This window comes from Psammomys obesus, unplaced genomic scaffold (genome assembly GCF_907164565.1).
Source record: "Psammomys obesus unplaced genomic scaffold, mPsaObe1.curated_primary_1811, whole genome shotgun sequence".
Classification (NCBI taxonomy): Eukaryota; Metazoa; Chordata; class Mammalia; order Rodentia; family Muridae; genus Psammomys; species Psammomys obesus.
The window spans coordinates 4323409-4337569 of NW_026596134.1; the positions used below are offsets into that span (position 1 = coordinate 4323409).

Sequence of the window (14161 nt, forward strand, 5' to 3'; positions counted from 1 at the left end):
TCACCTACGAGGCATGTACAGACGACCTGATCATTTCTCCCTTAACCAGCAGGGTGCCAGGAAGTCGAGGAGAGCCGATGTGAAACACTCCAGGGGATGGGCACACAAATACCGCATCATTTCATGCAACAACCTGAGAACCCGGAGGGTCCCCAAAGGAGACCTATATACATCTAGCAAAGGATTAATACGCAGGACACGTAAGAAATTCGCCATCCCAGGGGCTAAAAGCATAGCTAGCTCTTGCAGGGAACCCCCATCAGGGAGCTCACGACCTCCTGTAACTCCAACTCCAAGAGATCTGATAACCTTTTCTGACCGCCTTAGGCACCCACATGTACATGCGCACACACATACACAAACAGAGAGAGAGACAGGGAGAGAGAGATCTCAGTCTTAAGAAGAAAGAAAGTCAAGGCAAATGTCATAGCTCATGCCTATAATCCCAGCATGAGGGAGGCTGAGGCAAGTGATTTTGGGACTAGCTTGGGCTACATACTGAGTTACAGACCAGCCTGGGTTGCAGTATAGACCCTGTCTCATTAAATTAAGCCAGGTGTGGTGGCACACACCTGTAATCCCAGCACTCAGGGAGGTAGAGGCAGGTGGATCTCTGTGAGCTCAAGGCCAGCCTGGTCTACAAAGCAAGTCCAGGACAGCCAAGACTACACAGAAAAACCCTCTCTTGGAAAACAAAACAAAATTAAATTAAAAAAAAAATGAACCATCAGGATCGGTGACACATCTCTTTAATCCCAGTACTGCAGAGGCAGAGGCAGAAAAAGATCTGTGAGTTTAAGGCCAGCCTGGTTCACAAAGTGAGTTCCAAGCCAGAGCTACACAGTAAGACCCCGTCTCAGAAACGTAAACTATACAAAACTAAATTAAAAATGAACAAAAAAGGAAAGAAATTCAAAATAGCTCCACAGTTAGGAACAGAACAATCCAACCATGAAGAGAGGAGCCAGACCTGACGGGCATTTCTCAGAGGATGCTCAGATGGCCATGAGGTCCGTGCGCATGTGCTGGGCACCAGAAATCACCAGAGCAGAACAAACTAAAGGCACAGTAATACATCGCCTTGCGCCTGTTAGAATGGCTGGAGTCTAGAAGATGATGGCAGGAAGGACCACTTCATGGGAGAAACACGCTTGCCATGCAGGCCCAAAACCCCAACCCAACCTCGAGAACCCACGGAAAGGTGAACAGGAAGAATGGACTCAAGCTGTTCTCTGAGCTCACATGTGTGCTGGAGCACGCCCTACACACACACACACACACATACATCATTTTCCTGTGCTCAATCTGTACACACAGAGAGAAAGAGACACAGGCACACATCATCTGTGCACACGCAGGCACACAGAGACACGCGCACACACCCACAGACGCACACTACAACACATTTAAAAAGCGGGAAGGCTACAGAGGAGCAGGAGACCTCCTCCACGGCTGGTGGGAATATAAGCTAGTCCAGCTGCCATGGAAATCAGTCTGGTTCCTCAAAAACTTAAAAATAGGCTCGCCATCTGATCCAGACAGCTCACTCCTGGGGAAATGGAATCCGTATGTTCGGGGACATCTGCACCGCAGGCAGCGCTGTGAAGACAGCCAAGAGACAGAAGCAGCCCAAGTGTCCGGGAACAAACGAATGGATATTTTTTGCTTTTAAGTGCAAATTCGCGTCTGTGGGAGAGCAAGACGGCTTGAAAATTCTCTCCCCTTGCTTTGTGTGATTTACACGTTGAAAGTCACATGACTTACATCGTGACTGCTGGCCAGTTTACACAAAGCGCTATGAGCTTTTCATAATTAACGTGGATTACTGGAAAGTTACCAAAAATGTTGACGCAGGAAGAGTCGACTGAAGGTGATCATTACTCTCATTCACTCACACAACACTGACCCTTTTGCCTTTATACATGTCATGTGACATGCTTTGGCCAATGAGATGCCAGCACAGTCATGTCCAGCACTTCCTGTGTGGCCATATGATGGGCCATGCTGGTGTCTCTGCTCTGTAAACATGGGTCTGTATGGGACACTTTGGTGTCCGGGCTGGACTGGAATGGAATGAACTCTGCATGAATAAGAAACCTTCACCGCTGTGAACCATTTGTTTTCTGCAGCAAACCCAGCCTGTCCCACCTTTCAGAGCAGCCGGTGTGAACCAAGAGGCCATTTGAATGAGTGCCAACCTCAAAATAAAAATGCAACCTGCAAAGGTTTGAGACACCGCCTGGGTAGGCACTGACAGGTCAAAGCTGCCCAGCAAACAGTTCTAAGACTTTCCTGGACTGTACAATATCAAGAAGAAAGGAGCCTGTGGTCCAAATGCTAAGAACTTTATTTCCTTTAAGGATACGAGAAATGAGGCTGGTGAGATGGTTCGGGAGATAAAGGCACTTGGTGCCCAGCTGACAGGCCGAGCGTGATCTCCAGAGTCCACACAGTCTAAGAGAGCTGATGCCTTCACGTTGTCCCCTGACACCACTACCACTAACACACACACACACACACACACATACACACACAGTGAAAAAATAAAAACACAGGGAACTCCCGGAAAGGTGTATTGGTGGGTAAAGTCGTTTCCCCCCAAGCCTGACGAACTGTGTATAACTCCTGGAGCCCACAGGGTGGGAGGAGAGAACCAGCTGCCACAAGCTGTCCCCTGATCACCACACGGACATACAGCACACACCCAGGCTTACACACATATACGTGTGAAATAAATAAAATAGATTCAGAGAAATAATGCAGCTTGCTGTCTGATCCTGGCCTCTAGTCCAAGGTTCTGTCAGCAGGCCAGTGGGCCCCTAGGAGGTGGGCCAGAAGAGGGTGGGTCACTGCAGCAGGCTCTGGAGATCCCCTCACCCCACACCCTCTACTTCCTGGCTACCATGAGGCAAGCCACTCTGCCACCATGTGGTCCCATCATAATGGCCTGGCTGCCACAGGCCAGGGCCACAGTGTCATGCGACCACATCCTAAGACCCTAAAATGAAGCCCAAACGACCCTGGCCTCCCCGTGGTGTGATGGCTTCTGATGCGGGGTGTCCACCAGCCGGTCAGCAGCCACAGAGGAGGACAGCACCCAGGCTGCGTGGCCGTCTGCAACCCTTGGGGACAGGAAGATCTCATCACTTCTCGGGCTGTTCTGGGGCCAGCACGCTCATGTGTTGTGAGGGGCACGAGGCAAGAGGACTTGGCTCAGGTCCTCAGTGTACCCCAGGCTAGTTCAGTCCCTTTCTGAAGCCAGGATCCAGGGCGGGCAAGGCTCTGCCAGGCGTGTCCCCGGAGGTCGGCACAGCCGAACGGGAGTACGGGGCAGCACAGATGGAGGGGGGACAGCCTCCAGGGGGAAGTGAGGTAAAAGTGCCGGGATGAGGACCGGGTGCGGGCTGTGTCGGTGCCTGCAGAGGGACCGAGGTGAGGAAGATGGCGGGTCTATGGTGTGCCTGGAGAAATCGAGTGAGGGGGGAGATGCGCCCCCCCCCATGTCTTCAGGCCCTGTTCTTAGGAAGATGCTGCTGAATTGAGGGAGAGGGCTTCAAGACGTAGGGTTATCAGGGGAGCCTGTGAGGAGGTCGGGGCTGCTTAGCTGAGGCAGAGGGCTGTGAAGGGAGGTGATGCTTCAAGAACAACTAGCCCCAACAGCAGGATGGAGAGTGGCCATGTCTCACGGTGGAACCGGAAGAAGCTACACGGAGGTCACAGGTCACTCAGTAGGCAGGCACACACTCAGTTCCTGTCCCCTCCACACACTCAGTTACTTCCCCTACACCTACACCACATTCTCTAGCAGGACAAATGTTCACCCATCAGGTGTGTGACTTGCCCAAGGCTACAGAGCTAGTGAGTGGTAGAGCAGGGATTTGAACCCTGGTCTGGTTTGACCGCAGTCACTGCTCTGATAGTGCAGCAGCGTGTTCTTATGGCTCATAGTTGACTGGTTGCTTCGTGTCCCTCCTAACCACAGAGAAACTGATAGCCCAGAGGCCTGGATGCTCCTTCCACTGAAAGGGACTGGGTGGCATAAGACAGACACAGGAATGACGGGATGTATGGAAGAAATCCCTCAGGGCTAGGATGTCCAGAAGGTGTTAACTGCAGACCCCGTGAAGGATGGGGCAAATCTCCATTTTACCAGTGGTGAAGCTAAGGCTTTGTTGGGTCAAGTGGTGCATCCGAGTCTCCCCTGCGTGCAGGAAGTGGAGCCCCGTCTAAAACGCAGGCATCGAAAAGACTGTGCCTTCAGTGTGCTGGCACTTCCTGCTATAAATACAGTGCTGACTCCTGGGTAACCTTAGCCTCCTCCAGGCTTGCCTGCCCAGGCATAAGGCCGTAAATCGCTGAGCCTGAGCCGCCTGCTGTGCTCCGCTCTGGGTGGAATTTTCCGGATGCCCTAACAAGGTACCACATTTTTTTACAGGCTCCAGATGATTGGAGGCACTGATGAGCTACCTAGCTATCTCTAAAAAGGGGGTGTGGCCGAAGGCAGGATGACATTCCCGGAATAAGGACCTAACCTGGGTACTGAGCAGAGAGAATGGGGGAGCCAAGCTCAAGCCTCTGCTGGAGCCTATAGAGGCTGGATGACCTTGGGCATGTCATGTGCCCTCTGGACTTCAGTTTCCTTAGCTATACAGTAGAGTTGATGCCACTTGCCTCCAGGCAGTAAACAGTAGTTCCAAAATACCCAGTCCCTTCACTTCCTTCTCTGAAAGCCCCTCACACTGCTCATGTTTTGGATTCCTGAATGAAGAGCAGAGCCCCTTCACCAGCCCCTTGGGATAGATGAAAAAACGGTGGAGCTATGACCAAGGGCTCACAGGTCTCCAGAATGTTGACACTGTTGTCACAGGCCCTGAGTGTGGTTAGGGACAACCAGGAGATTTCACTGCTGCTTCCTGAGTCTGTTGCTGGATGAAGGAGTGCCAGGGAAACCTGAATGTCAGGCCACTTACTCCAGGAGACTCCAGCACAGAGCCCGCTACGGTGCGCCCACAGGCCAGTTTGTTTGTTGTTATTTGGGGAAAGGTGTGTTTTGTTTTGTTTTGTTTCCTATTGTTTTTGTTTTTTGAGACAGAGTCTCTCTATGTAGCTGAGGCTGGCCTCAGACTTTAAATCCTCCTGCCTCAGCCTCCTCAGCGGGACCTGTTTATATTCTCAAATAAGGCCCTGTGTCAGGCTCATATAAGGAAGTTTATCTTTCTTCCACCATATTGCATTTTTACAACCAGGAAAATGAAGCCAGGCGCTTGCTCAGTGCCTCTGCTGAGCCAGGACAAAGCAAACCAGAACTGACCCCAGCCCAGTACTCTCCTAGTCATGGAAGGGACAGAGAGGACCAGTCCTGGCCCCCAGACCCCACAAACATGTATTCTCAGCCCCACACCATTGCCCTGGCAAGCTAAATATTGTCTTAGCCTTCCTGAAATACTCTACCTACGGGTGGCTTTACAAACTGCTAAAACGAGGGCTGTGTCCCCGGTGCAGGGGAGAGAGCTATTCCGGGTCTGTGTCAGGTGTGGGGCCTGGCCAGCCAGAGACTGCCGCTGGCAGCTCCTCAGGCACCGGTGGCCTACACAGCCCCAGCAGCAAGGCTTGGCAGCCAGCTCTGCTGGCACCCAGTGGAAGCAAAGAGGTCGGGCTGCTTTTGCCCGTGTCTCTCTCCCGACACACACACAGAGCCAGGCCCCGACTGTCCATCAGATATCACAGTGCCTCCTGGGACAGCCTGGCACGCCTGTGAACGCCTAAGAATCACCAAGGTGAGGGTTTAGGATGAAGACTATGAGCCAGAGCTGAGTTGTGTCTTACCAGGGACACCACTTCGGGGAGATGCCCAGGTCATGTGCGCCTCTGAGCACCAGCCCCCCGGTACCTACTCATCCTGTCTCAAAGGAAGCACTGTGCTCATGGATACCAGCAGATCCTTTGTACATTGTCACAGTTTTCACAAACTGTTAGGTATATAGCCACGGTCTTATTCTCACCCACAAAAACACCAAACCTCAGAGAAATTGAGCCATGTCACACAACCTGAAAGTGACAGATTGGAGATCAGAGCGTGGACCGCTTACTCCAGAGTCCCACAGTAAACACTGAGTACGGGGTCCTCAGTTTCCGATATTTTGAGACAGCCTACCCCCACCACACGTCAGGGCACGGGGGCAGGGCCAGAATCTCCTCTCACATGTATCCCAACCACCTCCAGCCCAGGAGGTGTTCTCAGGAGCGGATCTCAAACCAGCGGAGGATCCCGGGAAACCTGAGCTACAAGAGTGCCCCAGACTAATATTGACAAGCCTTCAGTTACATTTGGTGTCAAAGGCCATGCACCCTGCACCCGCTTTGAAGCCCAGGCCCCCAGCTGGATCCCTGTGGTCAGCACCGTTCTTTCTCCAGGCTGAGAATTTGCTAGAGGTACAGCTTCCTGCTAAAGCCTGCAAGGAAATCAGGGGGGTGCAACCAGGGCTGAGCTTTGAAACTCAAACTGCCTATGCTGGGCTGCAGCTCCCAAGCATCCAGCTAAGGGAAAGGGGTCCCCACTGCAATGCTGCCTGCAGCCCGTGGGGGGCCGGGTGCCCTTGGTGACCGGAGGCCTTGCCTTTGCAACCGGAGCCGTGGCCGGTAAATATAGCACTGCCACTCACCAGCCGAGGGGCCCTCGCCGTCCGACATGGTGGGGGAGATGGGCAGCCAGCTGGCCACCAGCCGGCAGGGACACTCAGAGCCCTCAACAGCCGTCACCCACCCAGCCTGGCTTGGGACTGCTCCGTGTCCGGCCCCTAGGCAGTGTCCTGCCTCAGCCAGCCTGGCCACCCCTCCCCATGTTGGGCTGGGCAGATAAGAGCGTGCTCCCGGTGCCAGGAACCTGTGCGATTGGTGGATAAATCTAGGCCCTGCCCTCCCCTGCCTGGGGCCTCTCCTCAGCAGCCCCAGAATGTTGCCTGAGAAGCCACGGCACCCCAGGGTGCTGGACCAGTCCCTAGAAAACCCAGCTCTGGAGACTATGGAATGCCTGTTCCCTCCCTCCTGGTGTCTGGTCCCACCTACTAAGCCAGGCCCATTTATGGGCATTTAGTGAAGGAGGATATCAAGGGATGCTGCCAGCGACTGCGCGCTGGCACCGGGAGGCACGCAGAGCACGGCGGCACTTGTTTCATTCTGCCTTCCAGACAGCCGCATCAGGTCCGCGTCACAGGCAGGGTTAAGGGACCCTACAGGGAAACCGGCCCTCAGGGGTGTAACCAGGATCTGGAGCCAGGCTGTCTGTCTCCAAGGCATAGGAAGCCTTGCCTTTGTTTAGCCAAGGGCACCCACACTTCTGGACACGCACAGGGTGCTTTCTGCTCCACACGTGTTGGAAGTGACGTGACTTCCGTGCTCACACAGGAGACACAAACTGAGAGAACACACAGCTGCAAGCACTTAGTATGTGCTTGCTGTATGCTTTACCAAGAGTCAACTCAGTCCCCTCCTGGCTCCCACAAGGCAGTGGGCAGATCAAGTGTAGGGACAGGGCTCCCAGGGACATCACCTGGAGTTGTTCCTATTGTGAGATACTCGAAGCAAAGCAGCTTAAAGAAAAGGGGGTAGGGTGGCTCTGGGAAGGAACTTAGTTGGAGAGATGGAGAGTGCTTCCATATTTCCCTGAAAGAGTTGTCTGGCTACAGTGTCCATTCCAGGAACGTGAGCCAGCAGGTGCAAAGGAAAGGGGTGTCAGTCCCCAGTAGGGGAGTGGCTGGGGTACCCAGCACAGGCTGACAGTGACATCACTGTCCAGGCAGGAAGTATATTTTCCTGTGAAGGGAAGCATTCAAGGCAGGAGAAGCCAGGCAAACTTCCTGGAGGAGGGGGTAGATACTGGTACTGAGGGCCAATGAGCCTCAGAAAAATGGTTCTGGAGCCTCCTGGCTCTGAGAGTTAGGAAAGAGAGTTGAGGCCACCAAGTATCAAAAGAAGTCCTTCCCAAGAAAAGGGAGAAAGAAGGCCTGAAGAGTTGGATCCCACCCTCACTCAGCACCAGCCCGCTGTACAGCAAAGACTAGCAAAGGGCCTCAAACTCTGCAAAAGGTCCCGGGTCTTCTGTTCTGCTTGATGTTGTTCTGTATGCCAGGCATTTCCCCTTTCCCTCCATTCTCTCTCCTGCTCACCTCCCACCTCTTCTTCTCTAACTGCCCAGAGGCAGCTCAGCCCCCCCACCCCCGGCACTGTGCCTCCACTGCCCCTGAACAGTACTCCCCAAACTCTGACCTTGATGTGGCCAGTGCCTGGTCCCCACTGCGCTGCTCCCTTGTCTATTCCTCGTTGCTTTGATGAGCAAAGTAATGCGCTCACCACCATTGGAAGCATGCAAGCAAAGCTGGCCAGCCTGGTTAGGTATCCCGAGGAAGTTCAAACGTCAGGATGGGCTGGAGAGAGAGCTGTGGAGTCCCTTGAGGGTGACTGGCTATCATGTTTGCTCAGCACTTTTTACCCCAAAGGTCCTGCCTGCACCCTGGGAATGTCCTCAGTCCCAGCAAACCGGTGGCCAGAACCGGTGGCCAGAACTGGTGGCCATACTAGGTCCCTTCCAACTCAGGCCTTAATTTTAAGTGATAAAAGAGAAAGCCAACCCAGACCCCCTGGGGCTGTCTGCAGAGCCATGAGGTCTGCATTGCCTCTGTCCTGCAAGTCCTCTCCTTCCTTGACCCCTGCCAGAACTACCTAGCACTTGCCAAATAGGGCGGGCGCTGGAGAGAAGTCAGATGTGGGAGGTACCCTGACTCGGGGGGGGGGGGGGAGGGGGGCTGAGGTGGTTTGAATAAGAATGCCCCCGCCCCCCTTTAGGCTTATCTGTTTGAATGCTTGGTCCCCAGTTGGCGGACGTTTGGAAAGGATTAGCGGACACGGCCAGGCCTGTACTGAGGAGGAGTGTCACCGAGACTGGGCTCCGAGCTTGCAAAAGCCCGAGTTACTCCCGCTTAGCTCTGCCTTGTGCTTGTGGATCAGGCGTGAGCTCCCAGCCACTGCTCCAGCACCATGCCTGCCCACCTGTCTGCTGCCATGCTCCCTGCCATGTATGATCACGAACGCTCACCCTCTGCAGCCGTGAGCCCCAAGTTAAATGCTTTCTTTTATGAGGTGCCTTGGTCCTGGTGTTCTGTCACAGCAGCAGAAAAGTAAGGGCAGTGGGAATTAAGGGTACCAGGGGCCCACAGTTTGGGGCGTGCAGCAAGTCACTGTAGGTGCCACCTGTGTCCCAGGGAGGTGAGACCAGGAAAGGAGTGGCCATTAGAAGGAGCAGGTTGGGGAGTCGGACCTGCCCCTGGGGACCTGCCCTGCTTTGTGGCTTTGGTGCCCCTCTCCTTTCACATGGAGAAGCACTAATGGACACCTCCTGTGTAGCTGGCCCTAGGCTAGGCTAGTGGGTGGGAGAGTCCCACTATTCCCTGCCATGAGGTGTGCACAGCCTCAGCTCTCACCTCTTGCTCTGGGCTCCGGGGACAGGCTCGTTTCACAGGAGCACCTTTCAGGACAGCCGAGTCCTGCCGTCCCAGCAGGGTGTCAGGAATGAGGCGGGTCCCAGCATGGGTAAACAACGGGCTTAGGAAGGAGGCTCCACTTTTGGTCCTGGTGGACAGACTGCAGGACCAGGGCTGGAAGGAGCCTGGTGACACACAGAGAGGGTCTGATGCCAGCTCTACAAGGGCCTCAGGATGACTGGACAAGCCCATGCCCAACCTCGATAGCCTCCCTGGCAGGGGCTTCCAAAGTGCCACAAGGAGCCTTCTGCCTCCTTTCACGGAGCCGGAGCCGGCTCTCTGACTCCACATCCCACCCCAGAGGGACAGCCCAGTGTCGGCTCCTGTGTGCAGCCACTTCCTCTTCCTGTTCTTGGCTCCATGTCCCTTCCTGTTTTCTTTATTGTGGGAACATGTGTTAGGAGGAAAAAAAAAAAAAAAAAAAACCAACTTCATTTCTTGCCCTTGGTGCCGTAAGAGCAGCAAACAAGGCCACTGCATGTATGAAATCTGTGAGCAGGTGACTGGGCATAGGTGTGTACGTGTGCTCGGCAGAGGGCATGTAGGGCATGTGCTCGATGATGTGGGGATGTGCTTTCATGTGATCAGGCGCATGTGTACATACACGTGCTTTAATGCACAGCATGTGTAAATGCACGTGAGGCGATCGTCTGCATGAGTGCAGGCGGGCTTCTGCCAGTTGGTGTGAAGTTGGCCATCTCCAGCTAACTGTTCTTGGGCCCACCAGGTCTCAGAGCCCACAAGCACTTGGTACAAATTCCAACAACTGCTCGTGGGGGTCAGCACGGTGGCCACTCCCAGGGCTGTACCAAGGGCTCTTTACAGTCTCCCGGGGCCCAGGCTGCTGCAGGTGTGCAGGCTGAGGTCAGGAAAGCGGGACAAGGGAGTCAGGGGGGATTCTATGGGGAACTGTTCAGCAGAAGCCTCGGAAATGACTAGGGGTCGAAGTGAGCAGAAGGGCCTGATATGAGAAAGACCTCATGGGACCCCAAGAATGGCAGATCTGCAGGTGGGATGAGAGATGTTAGCAGGAGTTTGGGGCTTTTGAAAGAGAAAATGGTATGAAGAGCCAGCCATTTACTGGACATCAGTGGGGCCCAGCCTGGGGCCTGCAGCCTGGGTGACATGGTCAGAGAGGAGGCCCACGTTCTACCCACTCTCCCTCACTTTCCTCCTGGTACTCACTCCCTTCCAGGTCAACCGGCCTGTCAGGCCTTAGGCGTCTAGCATCTCCTCCTTTCTCTCTTGACCTTGACTGAGAGAATACACAGCCTCCCCGGCATCTCAGCGGGTGGGACCTGAAGGCCGGCACACGTCCGCACTGGACAGAGCTATGCTTCCTGAGCAGGACGCCTTGTGGAGGAGGCCTGGCCTCTGAAGGTGGGCTGGGCATGCGAGGAAGGCTGCCTAGCTGAGGTCTAGCCCAGGATGGTGCTTCTCAATGGGTTCCACCAATTCTGATATGAACAGATGCCTCCTCCAGCTAGGATAGGCTCAGCCACATCCAGATGCACACAATCTGAGACACACACGTGTGGCCATACAGACATCTGTGGAGACTCACATGCATCTTATATGCAAAGAGGAGACCTCGTGCGGGGACATACAGAGATACTGAGAGACCCAAGCAGACCCAAATATGTACCCATGGGGCTCACACACACATAGGTTCACATACACGGGGTTTACATGTATGAGGCTCATACACAACCACAGGAAGCATGTGCACATAGGAAATCCACAGGCATACACACACACACACACACACACACACACACGCTTGTGTGCCCCAGCACAGTTCTGGAAATTAATTCCATACACTCAGCCCTCTGGCCCAGCCCGAGCACCTAAGTAAAACACTCCTGGGGGTCCTCCAGGATCGAGGTCAAACAGGCCAGTCCAGCTACTCTAGTGTCCCTGGTGGGAGAAGCAGCAGCCTGTGGCTTCTCAGGTCAAAGCCCTCGCATCTGGATTAGGGCCCTAGAACGCCTCATGGTGAAAGCAGGAAGAGGATGGACACAGACACAGCACCTAAATACTGAGGCCCTCACTCTGCCTGGGGCTCTGGGACAGGAAAACTCCCTTAAGATGCATCTACAGAACTGGGATGTTACCCGCATTCCAGGGGGGCTAAACCCAAACATGCCATGTTGGTGAGCTCAACAGGCCCCTGAGGCTGCCTCTACTAATGCCTTCCCTGGGGTCGCTCTCGTAGAGACAGGCTTTTGCCCTGGTACTCGGGCCAGCAAAGGGCTTGGCCACATACTCTAACCCCCCCCCCCAGCCTAAGGAGGGAGTGGAAAGGAGAGATAGCTCCTCTGACTCCCATCCCCACCCAGGCTAGACCCTGGAACCTGACTGGCTACCTGGCAAGACAGGATATTCCTGTTGCAGCCAGGAATGGAACACAGCAAAGCGGTGCTTACCCGTGAGCCAGCATCCAGGGGAAACCCCAACTTCCCTTTAGATTGTGCTCTCTCAGAGGATCTTACTCCCTTTGTCCCCAACCCCCGCAGCGGCAGCAAGAATTCCCAGCATGCCTCTTGCTGGAGAGCCGCTCTGTCCACTTGGGAGCTTGGAGCGATCACTGTTAAAGGGTCTCAAGTCTAGGGGAAGGAGGAGTGTAAGCTGCTTACCCAAGAAGGTAAATACCGGAAGCTTCCTACCGGGGGTGAGTATATATTCAGAACCCATGTCCCACGCACATTCTTGTGTCCAAGTTTACAAGGGAGGAAACTTTCAGAAGGTCACCATTGCCTAGAGGCCGGCAGGGAGGCAGCGACCCTCCACTGCCCCTGGAGAGGATGGCACAGCAGCATGAGAGAGCCTGTGGCCACCCCTTTATACATTCCTGGCCAGGGATTCCCATTTGTGGTCTGAGTTTCAGCAGGCTCTTGATGTAAGGTTCACCCTTCCAAGCGTCCCACAGTCCAAGACCATATCTAGGCGAGGTATTGAAAACCGAGGGCCAGGTTGATGACCAGCAGGAGACTGACGTGGTGCCTCCCTGCCTCAGGCCCCCAGCAGGGCGAAGAAGGCAGAGAGCACCCTGTCAGTGGGTGATCAGGCCATTGCAGAGCTGCTCCAGCGTGGCCCCATGTGGCTCCTTTGGGGACTGCAAGCAATAAAGACTACTAACGGCCAGCAGCTAGGGAATCACAGGCTCTGTGCCAAGCTCCACCCCACGCTTGAACATGCTTAGCTGCACCCGCAGCCTGGAGAAGTGAGTCCTGCTGTCTTTCCTCTGTTTTGGGTGAGGAAACTGAAAAGCAAGTTCCAAAGATGGTGACAAGATGGGTCAGGATTTGACCTCTGCTGGACTGAGAGCCCCGTCCCTCCCAGAAGGTCCACTGTGTGTTAGAGAGTGGTTCAGGAGGTCTTGGCAGGGCATCTCCCTACAGGACATGGCTGAGGGCCCTTCCTGTCCTCTGTCTTTCCATCCATTAGATTCCAGCATAGAGATCTAACCCAGGCCCGCTGTACAGGCCACCAGGTGTGAAGGATCATTAGTGCAAACTGACTCCATGATGACTGTGACCTTGACTTTTCCATGTCCTGTCCCCTGGGAGGATTTGGGGCAAGGAAGATGTGAGGACTCAGGCTTGGCAATTGCCAGTCCGAGTCAGGGGATGCTATTATGTGCAACTTGACGGTCCTAGAAGAATCAGATCCTTCAGATGAGAGAGATGCTGTCAGGCCCAGCCATGGCAGAAAACAGGGGCTGACATGGAGAGGCAGGTAGCTGGGGAGCTTCAGAGGTGCCCCGGGCAGGGGTGGGGGCTGTAATAGGGCAGAAGCAGGGCGGGGCTGAGGACAACATGAGACACAGAGTCCTTCGAAGTGGCTGTGGGAAAGGGCTGGTGGGGGCAGTGACAAGTCAGGGGTGGCTTTGCCCAAGCCTCACTAGGACACCAGAAAGAGAGAGGCAGGAGGGGGTATGGGACCTGGCCTGCAGCTCCAGAGGTGTCCCCAACCCCCTGCCCAGGAGCTGAGACCGAAGTACTTGTACAACACAACCTGGGCTAGGGTGGGACAGGCCAGGAACCTGGGCACATGCTCCCCTGTTCCCAGATGCACCCCAGGCCCCAACTGTACAGAGAAAATCACCCCCTTCCGTAAGCCTTGGCTTCTTCATCTGTTCCTGAGGAAAGTCAAGGCTGCTCAGTACTGAGGAAGACAGTGTACATCAAAGGTCCTCACAGCTCTACAGCTTCTCCAGTGTAGAGAAGGGGCCTTGCTGAGGTAAGGGCAGTTTGTCTCTGACACAGTGAAAAACGAGGAGCTGGGACCAACCCCCCTGGGCTGGCCCAGAGCACAGGGCCTGCCAGGCAGCCTATAAAAGGAAGGCTTCCTCAACCTCCAAACCCCAGGGCTGACAAGAGCCTCCTCTGACTGGGTCAGTAGGTATAATACAGTGTACACAGGTGTCAGCAGGTGTGAGGTAGGTATGGGTGTCCAGCTCGACCAGAGTGTTTACAGAAATGGCCAAGGATCAACACACACACACACACACACACACACACACACACACACACACACCCTGCTCAAATCAAGTTCTTAATGCCAGGACCTCTTCTGCAATCCCAGGGCCACTCGGCACCCTGCTGCAGACATAGGGACCTAAA

General features: G+C 54.5%; 1 protein-coding gene across 1 annotated transcript in view; it reads right to left on the reverse strand.

Moving 5' to 3' along the window:
- Eml1 (EMAP like 1) overlaps positions 1 to 6734 on the reverse strand; it is a 148294-nt gene extending 141560 nt beyond the window's left edge. The window contains exon 1 of the mRNA XM_055592928.1: positions 6663 to 6734. Coding sequence (XP_055448903.1) covers positions 6663 to 6690 — 28 coding nt within the window. The 5' untranslated portion in view covers positions 6691 to 6734. The remainder of the gene's footprint in view (positions 1 to 6662) is intronic.
- Positions 6735 to 14161: the final 7427 nt, after the last annotated feature.